Here is an 18,594-nt window from a genome sequence, read left to right as displayed (position 1 = left end):
GTGGGTTCATGCTTGCAGCCTGCCCTGTGCTCCTGTGGTGGGCAAATCCCTACACTTCCCTATGCTCCTCTTGGGGAAAGCAGCTGTTCCTCATGGCACCAGACAGCAGATAAAGGTGTGCAGTGGCATGGGAAGAGCTGGCAGCATCACCTGGGCTGGATGAAGAGGGGACTGGAAGTCTTATGTCCCCAAACCTCCTGATGGCTTGTATCAGCCCTGGAATATGCTGGCAAGTCCACATCCACCTCTGAGACACTGGGAACTAACTCTTAGTGCCACAGCTCTATTGTGTGTCTAAGGGCAGCCAGCCCCAGGCTTCCCACAGACCATCCCCTCTGTGCCATGCATCCCCTGTCACTCACTTGGCCTCAGGGTCATACTCAGCCCAGATCCGTTTGAACTCGTCCAGGTGATGGGGCCCAAGGATGGACCAGTCACGAGTGAGGTAGTCAAAGTTATCCATGATGACCGCCACAAAGAGGTTAATGATCTGAGGGCAGAGGAGTTGATGTGAAGGACACGAGTTAGGGCAGGGCCAAGCACTCAGCAGGTCCCTTGGCAGAGGAACAGCAAAAGCCTTCACAGCTGGCAGCACAGAACAGGGCAGTGCTGCGCACAGGCCCTACCCAGGGCCATGGGAAAATGCAGGCAGATGTGCTCAGGAGGAGAAGCCTGAGTTCCCCTGGAGCCAGGGGATGCTGTGGGTCACCCCATGCAGGAATGGACCTCCCACCCAAGGAGATCATGTTAAAGGCTGCAGCAGGCACAGGACCTTTCCTCGCCACCCTTGTGAGAGCCAACATAGACACATCTGGATGGCAGCACATGGAAGCTGTCTGTGGGAAGGAACTAATGGGGGATCCTGGGCCTGACAGGAATGCGGTGCCAAGTTTGCAGCATGGCTGGGTTGATGGGCTGGGGGGTGATGCCCCTAGGAAGAGGGTGCTGTGGGCTCAGCCCCATGAGATGCAAATCTAACTCAACACCAGGGGCTACCCAGGGCCAGGACAGGGGTGCCGAAGGGAGCCCCGTGGAAGCCAGCATACCAGGAAGGCACAGAGCATGTAGAAGCTGATGAAATAGAAGTAGGCAAAACCCGTGCCGCAGGTGTACTCCTCGCCCTCAGCAAAGTCTGACTCAGGGTCACACAGCTTGCCGTAGCTGCAGTCCAGTAGGATCTCCTGCCAGGCCTCACCAGTTGCACACCTGGGGAGAGGGGATGCCTGCTCGTCCTTCAGCATGATGAGCTGGGCATGCAGGGAGGGCTGTGGCCAGCCCAGCACACAGGGGGATGGGGAGCCACTGGGAAAGGAGCAGCCAGGATCTTGGGCTTGGGCTGCTGTGGGGAGTCTCCTATTCAAAGCTCCAAAGTGAAGCATTTGGAACTGAGGAAAGGCTTGGACTGAGCTGTTGCTTCCCCTTGAGTTTCCTCAAGATTCACAAATTAAAATCCAGTCTTGGAAAGAAACATCGAGAATAGAAACCCCAAAGTGCCTCTCTCTCCTCCAACTCAGCTGCACCAAGCAAACCTGAAATGTTTCCACTGCTTCAAGAGATTTTTCTGTAGGGCAAAAAAGAAATCAACCAGAGAAATGCTGGTCTCCCTCACTCCAGGCTGGTGGGCTCCCATGCTGACTCTGAGCCCAGCTCGCTTCTGAAGATGTTAGCTCACCAAGACAAGACTGACCTGAAGAGCAGCAGCACAGCTTGTGGAAAGGTTTGGAAGTTGTTGTTTCGGTTGATCTGGGTCCCATCCACCATGGCAATCTTCCCAAACATCTGTAAATCACCTTTTCAGCATCACAGCACCTTTCTCAGGCACCAACTACCTTCCAGAGCACCCCTGTCCCTGAGCTCCTCTTCCTCTTGTTTACTTGGTTTTGGGTGTCCCCAGAAGAGACTGAAACTGGGTTGTGGGTGCTCTGGGGCTCACAAGCTCCTTGGACATTCCTGCCTATGCTGAAAATGCCCCTGTCTATGCTGCATTTCTTCCGGGCCAAGGAGACAAGGTCTTCTGAACCAGGCACAAGCACTGGTGACTGTGTCTAGGTTGTGTCTTTGACTCTGAAAGTGCTATTTGCTGTATGCCTCAGTTGAGCTAGCTGCAGCCTGAGGATGGAAGGAGGCTGCTGGGGCTGTAAACATCCTTGCAGACCAGGGTAAAATGGTCCCATCATGTGCAAAGTCCAGGGAGTGCCTGGCAGACAACCTAGTCCCTTTCCATCCCATCTCCCCAGATGCTATTAGGCTCAGGGCATCTGCTCAAGACCAAATCCCACCCCTGTGCCTCTCACCTGCATCCCGATCACAGCATAGATGAAGAAAAGCATCACAATCAACAGGGCCACGTAGGGCAGAGCCTGTGACAAAAGGACCACGGCTTATGTGAGACAACAGCCCAGCATCAAGGCAACCCAGAGACAGGAGCTTGAGTCTGGAGCTACTGTGTGAGGCCAGCATCCTGGCCGCCATGTGGGGAGTGGATAGCTTGCTTCCTGCCTGCTCCTCTAACCACCCTCCCACCAGCCCCACTGTCCAGTTGTAATGCATGGGCAGGTTATGCCAGCCCCCGGGGGAGCATCAGGTCTCTGCAGCTGGGACAAAGGCTGAGCATAACACAGGAACGCCCAGGGCTGAGGGAACTGCCCAGGCTCAGGGGCTATGTGCTGAGATGCTGCAGAATGCTCTTGAGCTACCCACTTGGTGCAGAGCCCAGCCTCGCTGGGACTGGGGCTGGTGGACCTGGGCAGGCCCTGCCTGTTTGCTCAGCCCAGCACTGACACACGGTGTTGTCAGCCAGGGAGCCCTCCCACATCTTCACGCCCATACAGGAATGTTCTCCTGTACAGCACAAGCCCCTGGTCCAGTTTAAGGCCAGCAGCCTACCAGCACTGGAGCTTTCTTCTGCCTGGTGAGGACAGACTGCTCACGCAGCTGCCCTGAGGATCAGAACTTGCTGCCAGTCCAGGGCACGTGCTTGTCTGGGAGGGGAACACTCACATACCTGGAAAGACTTGATGAAGGTCCACAGGAGGGTCCTGACACCTTCCCCCCGGCTCAGCAGCTTCACCAGCCGCATCACCCGGAACAGTCGGAAGAAAGTGATGGAGACACGAGAATTGTCATCAGAGTCCTGCAGGCAGAGCAGAACACTTGGTGGGTGTCAGGTGCTGATGCCTCCAGGCAGACAAGAGAGGGTCCAGATCCTGGGGGGTGGAAGGGTAATGACATTCCCTCCCCCAGGCACCAGTCCTGGTCCCTGCAGCCCTTGCCTGCATGGAGGACCAGACTGAAAAGAGGATGTGCTGGCACCTTCCCTCCAGCCCTCCCAATATGTTCATCTCCCCAGCTCCATTGTCTCACATCTCTGTCCCCAGGCTGCTGGGATGCCCGATTATGAGTATGAGAGTAATCCTGTTAGCCAGAGGGATGGGACACTGCAGGGAGAAAGGCATGCTGTAAGGCAGGCTGGGAGAGCTGTGCTGTTCACCACACGCATGCCAGACAGGGCCACCCAAGGACAGGCTCAAGTCCCTGAAGGCTTTCGCCCAGCATGCACCATATGGGATTCTCCCACCTTAGGGCCTGCTTGTAAGGTGAGCTGTAGGCCAGGCACAAGAAGGGTTAATGATGGCTGTTTAAGTACATAAAGGCTGGTTTGGGAATGTCCCAGCATGGCTTTCAGGGACCAAAGGAGGGACTGAAGGCGGGGTGGGCCTGGGGCGGCACTGCTCAGCGTCACCCCTACCTGCAGTGATGCCTGCTTTCTTGGGGTGGCTGTGGGCCCCTCCTTGGAGGGGTGAACAGCTGTGTGCCAGGGCTGGGGACTCCTTGATTCAGGGCAGAATTGTCAGGAAGGAGGGGGTTCAGCAGGCACAGGTCCTGGGCCCAAAGGGCCAGGTTTTGTCTGGGAACACCCAGGACACTGGCAGTTGGAGATGCCGAGGGCTTGGTCAGCTGCTCCCCTGGTTGCTCCAGCATGGCACAGACTCAGCCCCAGGCTCTACCACAAGGATCCATACAAAAAAAATAGAAACATAGAATCTTTAGGTTACCTTTAAGATCACCAAGTCCTAACATTAACCTAGCACTGTCAAGCCCACCGCTAAACCATGTCCCTAAGCAATGCATCTGTACGTGTTTTAAAGACCTCCAAGGATGGTGACCCCACTGCTTTCCTGGGCAGCCTGCTCCAGTGCCTGACCACCCTTTCGGTGAAGATGTTTTTCCTCATGTCCAACCTAAACCTCCCCTGGTGCAACTTGAGGCCGTTTCCTCTCGTCCTATCACTTGTTCCTTGGGAGAAGAGATGGATACCCACCTCGCTACAGCCTCCCGTCCGGCAGCTGTAGGGAGCCATGAGGGCCCCCCCGAGCCGCCTCCTCTCCAGGCTGAACCCCCCCAGTTCCCCCAGCCGCTCCTCAGAGCGCTTGTGCCCCAGCCCCTGCCCCAGCCCCGCTGCCCGGCTCTGGACACGCTCCAGCCCCTCACTGTCCCTCCTGAGTGAGGGGCCGAAACTGAACCCGGGGTTGGGGGTGCAGCTGCGCCAGTGCCGAGTGCAGGGGGACGGTCACTGCCCTGGTCCTGCTGGCCACACTGTTGTGCCACAAGCCAGGAGGCTGTTGGGCTCCTTGGCCACGTGGGCACACTGGGGGCTCACGTTCAGTTTGCCGTCAGCCAGCCCCCCAGGCCCTTTCCCTCCGGGCAGTTCCCAGCCCCCTGCCCCCAGCCCGCAGCGCTGCGTGGGGCTGGTGTGACCCAGGTGCCGGACCCGGCACTGAGCCGTGTTGAACCTCCTACAACTGGCCTTGGCCCATCGGCCCAGCCTGCCCAGATCCCTCTGCAGAGCCTCCTGCCCTCCCCCACATCAACGCTCCCCCCAGCTTGGGGCTGTCTGCAAGCTTACTGAGGGAGCGCTCGATCCCCTCATCCAGATCATCGATATTAAACAGGAGTGGCCCCAGCACTGAGCCCTGGGGACACCCCGTGTGACCGGTGCCAGCGGGATGTAACTCCATTCCCCACCACTCTCTGGCTTGGCCATCCAGCCAGCTTTTAACCCAGCACAGAGCACACCCGTCCTGGCCACGAGCAGACAGTTTCTCCAGGAGATGCTGTGGGAGATGGTGTCAAAGGATTTGCTAAGGTCCACAAGGACAACATCCACAGTCTTTCCCTCAGCCACTCAACAGGTCATCTTGTCATAGAAGGAGATCAGGTTCAAGCTGGACCTGCCTTTCATAAACTTGTGCTGGCTGGGCCAGATCCTCTGGTTGCCCTGCCCCTGCCATGTGATGGTGCTCAGGACAACCTGCTCCATAACCTTCCCTGGCACCAAGGTCAGGCTGAGAGGCCTGTAGTTCCCCAGATCCTCCTTCCTGCCCTTCTTGTGGATGAATGTCACATTGGCTACCTCCCAGTCTTCTGGGAGGTCCCCAGTTAGTCAGGGCTGCCGACAGATGATGGAGAGCAGCTTGGTGAGCTCCTCTGCTGGCTCCCTCAATACCCTTGCGTGGATCCCACGCGGTGCCATAGACTTGTGTGTGTCTAAATAGAGCAGCAGGTCACTAACTACTTCCTCCTGGACTGTGGGGACTTCATTCCACTCCTCATCCCTGTCTTCCAGCTCAGGGGCTGGGTACCCAGATGGAACCTGGTCTTGCTGTTAAAGATTGAGGCAAAGAAAGCATTAAGCACCTCAGCCTTTTCCTCATCCTTTCTGGCAATGTTCTGTGCTGCATCCAATAAAAGATGAAGATTCTCCTTAGCCCTCTTTTGGTTTCTAATGTATTTGTAAAAACTTTTTTTTGTTCTATTTTATGGCAGTGAGCAGCCTGAGTTCTAGCTGGGCTTCCACCTCTCTAATCTTCGCTCTGCAGAAATTTGTGACATACTTTTAGTCCTCCAGAGTTGCCTGCCCCTCCCGTGGGTGGTAAACTCTCCATTTCCCCTCCTAGTTCCAGCCAAAGCTCTCTGCTCAGCCAGGCCAGTCTTCTCCCCTGCTGGCTTGTTTTTTGGAAATGGGGACAGCCTGCTCCTGTGCCTTTAAGACTTCTTGAAGAATGTCCAGCCTTCCCGGACCCCTTTGCCCTTCAGGACTGTCTCCCAGGGGACTCTGCCAACCAGGCTCTTAAACAGGCCAAAGTTGTCCCCCAGAAGTCCAAGGTAGCAGTTCTGATGAACATCCTCCTTATTTTTCCAAGAATTGGAAATTGTATCATCTCATGATCATTGTGCCTAAGACATCCTTTGACCAACACATCACCCACCCGTCCTTCCCTGCTTGTAAGCAGAAGGTCCAGGAGGCATCTCGCCTGGTCGCCTCACCGACCAACTGTGTCAGGAAGTTCTTCCACACACTCCAGGCACTGTTCATCCCAACTGCCATGACTGCTTGGAATATCTTTCCCACTGCCACCTTGGCCTCTCAGAGCTTTACTGCTGCCACTGGATCCCCCTCACTCCCATCATCCAGCTCACTTGCTTCCAGCTATTTCAGGGCAACAGACCCCATCTGCAAACACCCCTCCCAGCAGCTCCATTTTGCCCAGTCTGGCATTTCTGAGTTCCCAGGGCTGCAATGGACAACACCATCTCCTCTCCCCACGTCTCTTTCTTTTGCCTTTCACTCTCCTAGTGCCTAGCACCTGCCCAGAGAGCATGGTGGTCAGGAACATCTCATCAGCTCCAGTGCATCATGTCCCCACCATCAGGACCTGGGCAGTGCCTAGCAAAGGCCAGCCTGTCCTCTGCAGTTCCCAACACCAGGGCCCTGGGAGCCCTGGGAAGAGGCTCTAGCTCATGGGACCCTGCAGCCAGCCCCTGCCTGTTTTCAGAGTTCCTACGGGAGCTCCTATGGGCCAACCCAGGGCATCTCACCCCACTGCACCCCCATGGTGGTCTCAGCCACCAGCACAGGGCTTGACCCACTCAGCCTCCCAGCACATCAGGCCAGGAATCATGGTACACAGTCAGCCCCCTGAGGGAAGGCATGGTGCAAGAGTTACCTCTCTAACCATTTCTCCAGCTAACAGTTTCAGAGGCTGTAATCGTGCAGGCCAATCCCTTCAGAGGAACCATGCCAAGTGGCCTGCCCTCAACAGCCAAGAACACCTTTGTTAGATGCCCCATTCAGGTCAGGTATTGCAGTGCTGGAGGGCAGGACTGGGCCAGCAAATGGACTCAGGAGGGCTGGGGAACAGCCTGGTACATCTCAGGGTGGGAAGGGGTGCCTGTGTGTGAGGTGTCTTGCCCTGAGTCCCTCTCAGGAAGGGGAGCTGCACCGCAGAGAGAGCAGCTGGGTCTGGTGTAGTTTAATGACATGCAGGACACATGCAAACACTGGCCACAGGCACACTGGTACGGCCACGGGCAGCAAAGGGGAGAGGGGCACACCACAAGCACATGCAGCTGATATTTACGATGCTATCACAGCCTCCGCTGAGGCAGTACAATCCGCCACTGGATGCAAGAACAGTCTGTCAAGAGAACAAGAAAGTCAGCAGGAGAAGTGAGGCAGGAACAAGAGGGATGGAGGGAGGGATGAGTGGTGGCAGAAGAAGACAACTTGGACACAGAAGGAAGAGTAAGATGGAAATTGAGGACAAGAGGAGGAGTACAGGGGAAGGACAGGCAGAGACCCACTGTCACAGGCTCACTGACAAGGCAAGATGACTTTTGAGGGGCAGAGGCAGCAGATGGATGGCCAGGGAGATGCACTGATCATGAAGGACTTACCCACGTAAGGAGTAAGGTGTGTATGGGCCAGGAAATCTGGGCTAAACCTCAGAACTGTGTAATTTTTCTGGTTCCCATGGTCACAACCCAGGTCAGGCCAGAGGTGGGATCTGGAGGCAAGCTGACCAGCTCAAGCCAACCCATGGCTCCTCCACAGCAAGCTGGGCTGCTTTCAGGAGGTAGGAGACAAACCCTTCCCTGCCTGGTACTGTTCACCCACCAACCCAAGAGGCAGGAACTGCTGGTCTGCACACACATCGGCACACACAAGGCACGTGTTCACACGCAGGGGTGTGCTTACACACACACACGCACAAACCCCTGAGGCTCCTCGAAGCTAGCTGGAGACACACTCTTCTCTGCAGAGACCCTAGGATACTTTGGGGCAGGGGGTATCCCAGTGCAGACACCAACACCTGACCCTCAGTGGGGTGGCCCAGCCCCAGTGCCCCTAGCACAGACCAGGTTTGTTCCTGGGTGCCCAGCCAGCGATTGCAGGAGGCTTTGGGTAGGCTGGGAGGGTTGGCCCTTGTGAAGGGACCAAGTTTCCAGGCCAGGCATTGGCAGGAGTGACATAGAAGCATGGACACTGCCAGCCCCCTACACTTCAGAGCTTGGGGTAGCATTGCCAGAGCAGCCCCCATCCCTACTTTCCCTTTGCCCCAGATCCCTCAATACCGTCTGGGATCTGGGGGAACTCAATGAACGGACAACCATGAAGATCTGGCTGTGGTGGCTAGCAGAGAGCTCCTGACAGCACAATTCTCCCCACCACCTCACCCTGACAGCCACACACAGAGACATGAGGGAGGAGAAAAAAAGAGGCAGAATGGAAAGAGAGAGGAGAGGACAGACTTTGCAAACCAGAGTGCCTGGCTGCTACCAGGAATGGCACAGCTGCTGCGAGGTGTCACTCACCACCCCTGTACCACAGTGCAAGCTTGTTTTGTGAAGGCCATCCTCCTGAAAACACTGTAGCCCCCCAAGGTCTGCCTGCACCTGCAAGGTGATCTGTGATGGGTTGCAGTGGTTGCAAACAGCTCCTGGGGGCCATAGGTAACAGATCCACCTTGTACTGACCTCTCAGCAGGGAGGACACTTACCAGAAGGGGGGGGGGGTGAGTTTGCCCTCCCACCTCCTAATCCTCCTGCACATCACCAGATGGCTGAGAAAAGCTTGGTGATGCTAGTAGAGATGTGGGCTGGATAGAGAAGAAAGCACATGGAGGTGGCAGCTGGGAGGGGCCCTGCTCTCAGGAGGAGACATAAATGGTCACCGCGGCATGAGACCTGCCAGAGCAGGACTGTCTGTGATGGAGGTCCCTGAAGAGCCTGGGGGACTTGGTGGGGAAACCAGTGCTCCTACTGCTGCAGCGCCCAGACCTGGGGGAGAGGGCCAGGGAAGCTCAGGACATATAGGGCCGTTTGTGAAATCCTTCCTGGCCCTCTGCACAGCCCTGCCACAGCCAAAAGCATTGCAGCACGCAGGGCACAGCACCTGGGTCAGACCCTGCCAGCCTGGCCAGGGCACCAGACCCCTCCGGGTGCCTATGACCTGTGTCCCTGGGCACCCCCACAGACCCATGGCAAGCACAGCAGTACTTCGGCATCTGTGCCAGCTGACCCAGTCTCTCACTCCACAAGGACTGAAAATCACTGCCCAGTCCAGGGCCTTGAGCACCATTTGGACTTCATTCCTGAGTGATAACAGGATGGGGAAGGAGGTAGTGCATAGTGTATTAGGAAATTATATCCTACAGGCAATGGGAACCCAGTTCACAGGTGCAGAGAGCTGGGGGGCCAAGGATGGGGTCCTGGAGGATCTGGTGACAGATCAAAGCTGCTGGTACTGGCATGGAATCTGGGAGCTCATCAAGGCTGAGAAGCCCAGAGGCTAGAGGACGGCAGTATCAACATGCAAGTCTGCGCAGGGAGGTGCATGTTGCTGTCACAGGGGAGGAAGGTGGATGGTTTTGTTCATCCCAGCTCGGTAAGGCCTGGACCACCCTCCATACCTGGCAGATAACTGTCACCAAGGGCCCCTAAATGCCCTCTTCTCCCTGGCACAGAGAACAGCAGAAGGGTACCCTGGTGCAGGGGTAGCAGTGCAGTATCTCTGCCAGACACAGCCCTGCAGTACACTGGAGCTGGCAAGCCCTTCTCCCAAGAGGAGACAGCATGCAAAGTCACTAGGGAGGGTTAATCTATAATCTACTCGATCCTACAGCTGCTTCTAGGGTTATCATCAGATCTGCTAAATGCAGCATGACCTCCTTGTGCAGAGGGGCATTTTCAGTGCTAGGGATGAGGTGCGGGTGTCCCAGTGCTATGAAAGGGAGTGGCATGCTGGCTTCCTAGCACTGCTCTGAAAATGCTCCCCAGCAGAGTACTTACCATATAGCCACTGCCTGCAGCCACCCAGCCAAGCAGTTTATATGGTGTAGAGCTTCTGAAATATGTGTAGAGTATACACATGCACACATACACAGTCAGTATGTGTATGTGTATGTATCACTGTATAAAGAGACACATGCAAAGCAAATGCCTTGAAATTTGATATGTCTGATCCTCTCCTGGCATGGGACAGAAGTGTCCTGTGGGTACAGGGAGCTGTGGGAACCCTTCTTCTTCATACCTGCACTGATCTGAGGCTGGATGTGTGGGTGACTGCCTGTCCAGACACACACATGGAAGACAGACAGGGTGAGGGGGGAAGGGGCTGGCATGCATCCTGCTACTCGTGGTCCAGTCCTCAGTGAGTAAACTGTGTTCCATAGGACCCCAGTGCCTACAGGTTCAGGGGAGGGGAGGGGGCCACTGTGACATGCTGGCTGGCTGGAGATGGTCTGTTATGTTTAAACAGTGCTTGAAGTTCCACAGGGCCACAGCTGTGATCTCCACAGACCCATGTCACAGGCTGATCCTGGCTTGTCCCTCCTCAGAACCAAGCATAGCAGGGAGAGAGGAGAGGACACCAACATTCTGCAGAGCTAGACACCACACCAGCATGCCTGTCTCACCCCAGGGCAAGTGCTGTGGCACAGCCTGAGGTGGGTGTCAGCAGTGGTGCTCTGCAGGGACACCCTCGTGCCCAAGCAGCCTGATACTTACATCAATCTCACTGAGGATGACGTCAATGATGCTGCCAATCACTATGAGGAAGTCAAAGACGTTCCAGGGGTCCCCAAAGTAGCCCTGCCAGGGAAGACCCAGAGAAGAGGAGTGAACATCCAAAGGTTAAGTCAAAGAGGAGACAGATGATGGTGCCCAGAGGAAGGAGTGGCAGAAGAATCACCAGTGACCTCTGCCAACTTGGGGAGAGTCAGAAGAAGGGGTGGTGGTCAGACCTTGCACCCTCTGGTCAATTGTTTGGTCCTGTCTTGCGATGGTGTGAAATGAGAAGGGTGGATTGAGGTAGCTAGAGCTATGATCTCACCAGTGACAGATGACCTTGAAGATGGGAACAATAGCCAACTGGATTGGGTTGGATTTGGCTAGCAATGGTAGCTCTGACAAACAGTAGTCCTTCTAGAAACTCACAGGTCCTGTGCATGCGAGACCCCAAGGGTCTTAAAAGGAGAATTTCTCTGGATTTTCAGGCCTGGGGGTGCTTGTACTCCAGAGATGCTAAATGTAGGGTTAATGGACACCCCTGGCCTGGACTGAGGTCCTCTCCTGCTCTCCTGACCATGCCCTCCTCTCACCTTGGCTTTAAAGGCCATGAGCTTGAGGATCATCTCCAGGGTGAAAAGGATGGTGAAGGCCACATTGAGGATGTCTGAGATGTGGTTCATTTCTGCAGACTGGTTGTAATGCTGACGAGAAGGCAGAAGGAACCATGTTAGCCCGTGGCAGATCCAGCCTTCGTTGTGAACTCAGAGGTGTGTGCTGGATGCAGATCCCTGTCCCTCAGACCTACGGCTCAGCAATGATCAGAAAAAAGGAAATTTCTTCCTTGCAGCCCCTTCTCTGGGCTCCATACATCTAACCAGTCCCACTTTGCCCCTATCCCCAGGGGTGGTAAGCACACATCACAAGCTTTGCTGTTTAGGAAAGATCTTCTCCCCAGAAGCTCCCTTGGAGGTGGCAGGGCTCAGCTAACCCGCCTGCTGCTGTGGAAACTCCTCCACCACCCGTGGTGGGCACTGTGCCCCTTACCTGCATGCCCAGGCAGATGGTGTTCAGCAGGATCAGGAAGAACATGAGGTACTCAAAGTAGGAGGAGGTGACCACATACCAGATTTGGTACTGATAGGGGTTCTTGGGGATGTAGCACCGCAGTGGACGAGCCTTCAGCGCATACTGCACACACTGGCGCTGGGGAGGGGAGGGCAGGTGTAATCCCACAGTGGGGCACAGGGCAGTGCCAGGGGCACAGACACAGAGTCAGCACCACCGGCAACACTGCATGTCCCCACAGACACAAGCTGGATTTCCTCCTTTTCTCTTAGCTCACCAACATGGGCCAGGGACAGCAATGGTTCAAGTATCTGCTGTGCTTTCTGGAAATACACCCCCAGGGCACGTACACAGGATCAAGTTTCCAAAGCCACTGCTTGCCTCCAAAGACTGCCATGCTGCCCTTGTACTGACCACTCCAGCCCAGAGCCTGTCTGGTTATCATGGCACTTTCCCAGGGTCTCTCAGGACTGGCCAAGACCAGCCTGAAGACATCACATGAACCGGGGGTGAAGGGGGCACTGAGTTTTCTCTCTGAACCTGAGAGGTACTAAGCAGGCCCTTCCCTCCCCAGGAGGCCAGAGCATTTTCTGCTGAGTTCATGTGCAGCTCAGATGACCCCTGCTACCCTTAGCCCAAGGTGACCATGCTGCATCTGCAGGCTTGCTCAGCAAATGAGCATGCCAGCACCTTCTCTGGGCCAGCAGGCAACTCTCTAGCTGTCCCTCCCAGAACATGCCACATCCTCTGCTGATGCCAGTCTTGCTTCTGGTGCTTTCACCTTTGATGTTCCCCAGCACCACAGAAGGGCTGACAGTGGAAAGTGGCTCTGGAGATGGTCTAGTGACTGTTCCCTGCCTAAAGAAGGGCCAGCTAGAGCATGTGGCCCAGGACTGTGTCCAGCTGGGTTTTGAATACCTCCAAAGATGGAGACTTCGCAACCTCTCTGGGCATCCTGTTTCAGTGCCTGACCATCCTCACCATAAAAAAAGGGTTTTTTTAATGTTTAAATGGAATTTCTTGTTTTCTTCAGTTTGTGCCCATTGCCTTTTGCCCTGTTAAATGAGCACAACCGAAAAGAGCCTGGTTCCATCTTCTTTACACCCTCCCATTAGGTATTTATACACATAGGTAAGATCCCTTTGAGCTTTCTCTTCTCATCACCAGACTCAGCTCTCAGCCTCTCCTTACATGACAGATGCTTCAGACCCTCAGTCATATCAGTGGCTCTTTGCTGGACTCGCCCTGGTACATCCATGTCACTTTTCTACTGGGAAGCCCAGAACTGAGCACAACACTGATCCAGCTCAGTGTGAGCACCTGCTTGCAGCAGAAGGCCCACTCCCTGGTTCTGGTCCACTTTGCCCTTCCCTTGGAAGGCCTGCACTGTGGCCAGGCTTGGGTCCACCTCACCCTGCCCCAGCAGCAAACAGATCTGGGGCACGTTCAACTTTTCTGCGCCACCAGTGGCACCACTAAGGGTTGATCCAAATTAGCCAGTCCCAGCAGTGCCAGATCCAGGGCTGGTCCACCTTGCCCTGTCCCAGCAGTCCCATTACCTGGTTCTTGTCCAGCTCACAATTCTTGTACTCGCTCTCCCCCTGCTCCTGGAAAGTGACAATGACAAAGCCCACAAAGATATTCATCATGAAGAAGGCAATGAGGATGATGTAGATGATGAAGAACATTGCAATCTCCACCCGATAGTTGTAGATAGGGCCTGTATCCTCAGCGTTAGTGTCAATAGCCATATACAGCAGCCTACAGGAGGGATAGCAAGGCAACAGAGATCCTAATTAGCTGGGAAAGACCACATCTCCTCTTGAAGGTTACAGAGAGCTCAGGGGACATCCCAAATCCAACAGTGGTGGGACAGGGCTGCTGGGATGACCTTGTCAGCTGCACAGCCACTGCCAGGATGGCTAGCCCTGCTCCTCAGCCTGGGCAGCTCTTCTTTCTTTACCACGGTAAAGGCCTATGGCAGTGACCTGCTCCCAGCACAGACCCATCCCTTGGCAGGCCCCGCATGCAGCCAGACTCACTGTGGCCAGCCCTCGAAGGTGGAGACAGTGAAAAGTGACATCATGGCTGAGAAGACATTGTCGAAGTGGAAGTTGCTGGGCAACCAGACACGCTGCTGTAGCTCAATCTGCTTGGGGTCCCCGTCCACGTAGTTGATGAAATAACCCCTGCAGCAGAAGGGATGTGGTGCTCACCAGGCAGGGTCCCTTTCAGCCCACCTGCTGCAGTGTTGGCCCAGGGTTCTTTCATCCCTGGGAGGGGAGGATAACCCTGTACTTGTTTCTGATTTACCCCAGCGGGAGAGAGAACAGCACGAGACCTCAGGTCCAATTTTTGATGCAACATCCCCATGGAGGAACACAAGTGACCCCTGCCACACACACCACTCCCATCTCTGGCCACTGCCCTGCTGGGGCTGAGCTGCAGAGAGCTCTTACCTGCAGTCCTTCTCTGTCATCTTGGATGGATCTGTGCATCTATAAAACTTGCCCTGCATTTAACAGAGATCAGAAGAGGCTATGATTTTGCTGTGACTTCAGAAACTCTGGGGAGTTTTGACTTTTTCACAGCCCACAGTCAGTCCCCACCCTGCCTCTGTGCTGACTCTGGCCCCTGCCTCACACCACTGCTGGCTTCCCCACTCTGCATTCCAACACAACCCAGTTCACAGAGTGTTTCAGGAGCCACAGGAGACCCTAGGGTCAATCCCATGCTGAGACAAGTAAATGTTGCCTAGTGTCTAGCTCATCCTATCTGGGAGCCAACTATTTGGAGAAGAGGAAAGAAAGCAACAACCTTAGAATTAACTAAAAGTTAAGGTATGCTGACAGGTCTTCTCTGTCTGCAAGGTGTCCTGAAAGCTCTCCTCATATTGGCTGGGAATTTAAGCTCAATTATTAGAACAAAACTGAGCTCAGCCAGGGCCAGCTCTCCCTTGGAGCAGCCAAGGTCCAGAGAGCAAGAGTAGTGCTGTGAAAAAGGAAACTTTGCATTCAAAGCACGGAGGAAGTCAGAAGCACTTGCTGCCTTAGAAAGGGGAAACTGAAGCACAAAGTGGGGCAAAGGCAGCTGGTCCCTTTACATGTGTTGTCTGGACCTGGCAGTATCCTGGGTGTTTCCTGCCTTCCTCTCACCGCAAGGTCTTTTGCCAGCAGGTCTGGTGCAGGCAGGTCTTCTTGCAGAGAGTACGGCCTGTGCTGACTTCAACACTGAGAGGCACCATCCCCAAGGGCTATGACTAGGAGAGCCTGTCCAGGATGTGCCTGAGCAGAACATCTTTCCTGCCCATCTGAGACACATCTCACCTTGAAGAGCTGGACTCCAATGCAGGCAAACATGAACTGCAGCAATGTTGTGACGACCACAATGTTACCGATAGTCTTGATGGCCACGAATACACACTGGACCACGTGCTGCAGAGGTTGAGGACAGTGCACAGGTAAGCATGCCTAGGGCAAGCCCCTGCTGCATGTCCCACACCCTTTCACTGCAGGGATGGGCCCCAGGAAGAGTGGGAATCTGCCAAGAGCAGTGGGATGGGGCAGACTCCTTCCACAGATGGGGAGTGGGAATTGGGTTCCTGGCCTCACAAACCCCACAGGGCATGATGTCTGCCACATAACCTCTTGTAAGGGCCAAGGACCCCTAGCCCCAGCCTCCCTCTTTACCTTTAGCCCCTTTGCCCTGTTAATGGCTCGCAGGGGCCTCAGCACCCTCAGCACCCGGAGGATCTTCACCACTGAGATGGCACTGGACCTGAGAAGGAAGGCAGAGCTGAGATGGAGCAATTCCCCTGCCCAGGCCAGCCTGACACAGCCCCAGCAAGCAGTCATAGAGGCCAAGCTGGGACCAGAGGTGAGGGGCAAGGGATGGCAGAGACATGCGGATATCGCTAACCCATCACCACACATAAGACCAAGGGACACTGGCAGCTGGAGAAGGCAGATCCAGATGGAATTCCTGCTCAGATCTTCACCTTTGACACTCAAGGAGTTTGCCTCCCTGACTCCCCGTTGTGCATGCCCTGTCCCCCTCCCTGTCACTAGTAAAGCATGACTTTAGGGACACTAGCACATGGGCTAATGCTTGGCCCTTGGGCTGGCTGCTCCTTTTCCATCCAACTCAGAGAGCTGCAGCACTCCAGATACCCTGCCAGGCTAAACAGACCTGTGCCCACCCTGTCAAGTGTGGAAATGCTTACTCAATTCCCATGGAGATGAGGGAGACAGCGACCACCAGCAAATCGAGGATGTTGAAAGAGTTCCTGCAGAAGGAGCCTTTGTGCAGGAAAGCACCGTAGGCTGTCATCTGTGGAGCAGAAGGAGTTAGGAGAGAAGCCAGGCAAGGCTTAGGGTCATGGTCCTTCCACAGCCCTGGGGTGGACAAGGCACGAGGGGCCTGGGGACCCTATCCCGCTCAGACCTCTACCTCTGCAGCCAGGCAGGAAGCTGACTTCAGCTGGAAATCCTCTGTCCTGTACTGTCTGGAGACAAGACTTCTCAGTCATTCAGCAAATCAGAGAAGAAGAGTAGAGAGACTTGGAGTGGGAGCAACATGCAGCAGCTGCTTGAACTACTGTTTTACTCCACAGATTTCCATTGCTTTCCCTTTCTCAAAACTTTTCTTAAGGGCATTGTCAGAATGAAAATGCTGGTGCCATGGCCCATCTATCCATCTGTGTCACAGCACAGCTGACTTGGCTGCCTCCTTACTGGAGGGACACGTGGCCTCTGGGACAGGTTGCATACCACCTAGACTGCATGAACTCTGGGGATGTGAGGGTCAGCTGGCAGCTTGCCCTTGCTGGGACCTGGAGTTTGCACCCAAAAAGCATGAGTGCCCATGGCCAGGACAGTTTAGACCCATGCACTGTGTCACGTGTGTGGCCAGTCCCACAGGGCAGAGAAACTCACCTTCAAGACTATTTCGACTGTGAAGACAGAGGTGAAACCAATGTCAAAGTATCCGAGAATCTGGGAACAGAAGCACCAGAACTGGATGAGATTTGGGCAATGTGGGAAATGCTCCAGTGTGTTCAAACATCCTGGCACTGTGATTTTGCCCTCCACTCTGTGGACTGGGGATCCTACCTAGCTCAACAGAGCCTGCAAAACCCACTGCCAAGAAGACTCCTGACTTCCCTTAGCTTTGCTGATTTTCCCCAGTGCATGGTCCAACCTGCAGCCTCAGACAAAGCACAGTTTCCAAGCGAGTGAGGCTTGACTTGATTCACCTGAAAGCACCTGATCCCCAAAAGCACCGAGTGCCCTGGGAAGCTGCCTCCTGTGAGACACCCCAGAGACTGCATCTCCAGTAAGCCTCCATAGCCTTGAACCAAGGTAACCTGGTGCACCCTGCAGGTGGATCTCTTCACCCAGAAGTAAACTGAGACATGGAGCAGTAAAAACTTGTCCCAGCTGTGTCCTGAATGGAAAACACAACCAGCCTCTCCTCCCAGAGGCAGGGATGAAATCACCGATACCTGCCCAGGCATGACATCTGGCATGCAGGTCTCTGCTTAGTGGGGAGCTGGGGGCCTCCATGAGGTCTCCCTACCCATCCCAACCCTTCACAGCTACACAGGCACCTGATTGCGGAAGGACTCAGCCCGGATGGGGTCCTCAGCTGCCAGTGAGATGCTGCTGAGCAGAATGAAGAGCAGAATGAAGTTGGTGAACCAGGTGGCATTGACAATCCTGTGGCACAGCATCCGAAACCTGCCAGGGACAGAAACAGCATGAGATGCTGTGAGGGGCCAGAGGGACATCAGATAGGGCTGTGGCAGCCTGGAAGAGGGTTACAGCTAAACACTGAACACAGGAAGGCCCTAGGCATAATGGGATGTCTGTGCCAGACCTTCCACAGAGAAGAATTTTTCCAGTGAGCTGGCTCCCTTCAGGTCTGGTTGTTACACACAAGTAGGACCCCATCCAGAGGTACCTAGGCCAGGCCTGGCTCCACAAGGCAAGGAGAAGGGTCAGTGCCTACTTGTTAGTTGGGCTGAAGATGAAGAAGGAGCTGGCTTCAGGCATGGGCACAGCCTTCTCTTTCAGCTGTAGCTCTGCGAGGGGACGTGGCCGAGGACTCAGGGGGATTTCAGGCTCATCTTCCTCATCGTCACCTGCAGGGTGGCCACGAGGAGGGAAAAGGAAAGAATCACTCAGAGAGGGAGAGGGAATGTGACCTTACTGACAATCCTCTGCTCCTGTAATTCTGATTTGGCATCTGTGCCTCAGAAGGACCTCAGTACCCCAAGGCTGGTGGAGGGTCACCCCATCCTTTGTTCCTCACATAGCCAGGGTTCTGGCACTGTCCCTCTGCAGTGCCTCCCCAGCTTTCCTGCTGCTCTGCTACAGACAAGTCTTACCTGGGAAATCTGCAGAAGGGTAGGGGTCTTTGATCTCATTGACATTGGATTCAAATTCATCCACTTTTAACTGAAACAAAGGAAAGACAGAGAGGACATGCAGCTGTGTGTGCTAGTATTGCTGCCAAATGTTGTATGTTGGCCAAAACCTATAATCTTGGAAGTCATGTGGGGCAAGCAGTGTCTCTGCATTTGACCCATACAGGACCGAGCACATGGAGTCCTGGCCCAGGATGGAGTAGGGTGAGGAGAAACACCTCGAGGATGCTGCAATCTGAGCAAAGAGCAAT

General features: G+C 54.8%; 1 protein-coding gene across 33 annotated transcripts in view; it reads right to left on the bottom strand.

The window, feature by feature from the left end:
- The window catches only part of CACNA1S (calcium voltage-gated channel subunit alpha1 S), a 147,558-nt gene that overhangs the window by 7,313 nt on the left and 121,651 nt on the right, over positions 1–18,594 (bottom strand). For 29 of the 33 annotated variants that reach the window (XR_008735376.1, XR_008735377.1, XR_008735375.1 and 26 more), the window contains 18 exons: positions 18,305–18,374; positions 17,926–18,058; positions 17,525–17,654; positions 16,851–16,910; positions 16,139–16,245; positions 15,606–15,693; positions 15,243–15,350; positions 14,376–14,428; positions 13,959–14,105; positions 13,476–13,677; positions 11,896–12,054; positions 11,442–11,552; positions 10,849–10,932; positions 3,005–3,133; positions 2,295–2,360; positions 1,688–1,779; positions 1,047–1,206; positions 363–490 (listed from right to left, as the gene is read on the bottom strand). Coding sequence is in view for 30 of the 33 variants with exons in the window: in XM_055728109.1 (XP_055584084.1) it covers positions 363–490; positions 1,047–1,206; positions 1,688–1,779; positions 2,295–2,360; positions 3,005–3,133; positions 10,849–10,932; positions 11,442–11,552; positions 11,896–12,054; positions 13,476–13,677; positions 13,959–14,105; positions 14,376–14,428; positions 15,243–15,350; positions 15,606–15,693; positions 16,139–16,245; positions 16,851–16,910; positions 17,525–17,654; positions 17,926–18,058; positions 18,305–18,374 (2,027 nt within the window). In the remaining 3 variants the exon portion in view is untranslated. Of the gene's footprint in view, positions 1–362; positions 491–1,046; positions 1,207–1,687; positions 1,780–2,294; positions 2,361–3,004; positions 3,134–7,421; positions 7,479–10,848; positions 10,933–11,441; positions 11,553–11,895; positions 12,055–13,475; positions 13,678–13,958; positions 14,106–14,375; positions 14,429–15,242; positions 15,351–15,605; positions 15,694–16,138; positions 16,246–16,850; positions 16,911–17,524; positions 17,655–17,925; positions 18,059–18,304; positions 18,375–18,594 lie in introns of all 33 variants that reach the window. The other 4 variants (XM_055728132.1, XM_055728104.1, XM_055728106.1 and 1 more) reach the window with 4 other exon arrangements.

The sequence above is a fragment of the Falco cherrug genome, chromosome 16 (genome assembly GCF_023634085.1).
Source record: "Falco cherrug isolate bFalChe1 chromosome 16, bFalChe1.pri, whole genome shotgun sequence".
Taxonomy (NCBI): Eukaryota; Metazoa; Chordata; class Aves; order Falconiformes; family Falconidae; genus Falco; species Falco cherrug.
The sequence above is the reverse complement of the archived record's forward strand: the minus strand, read 5'-3'. Positions and strand labels throughout refer to the sequence as shown.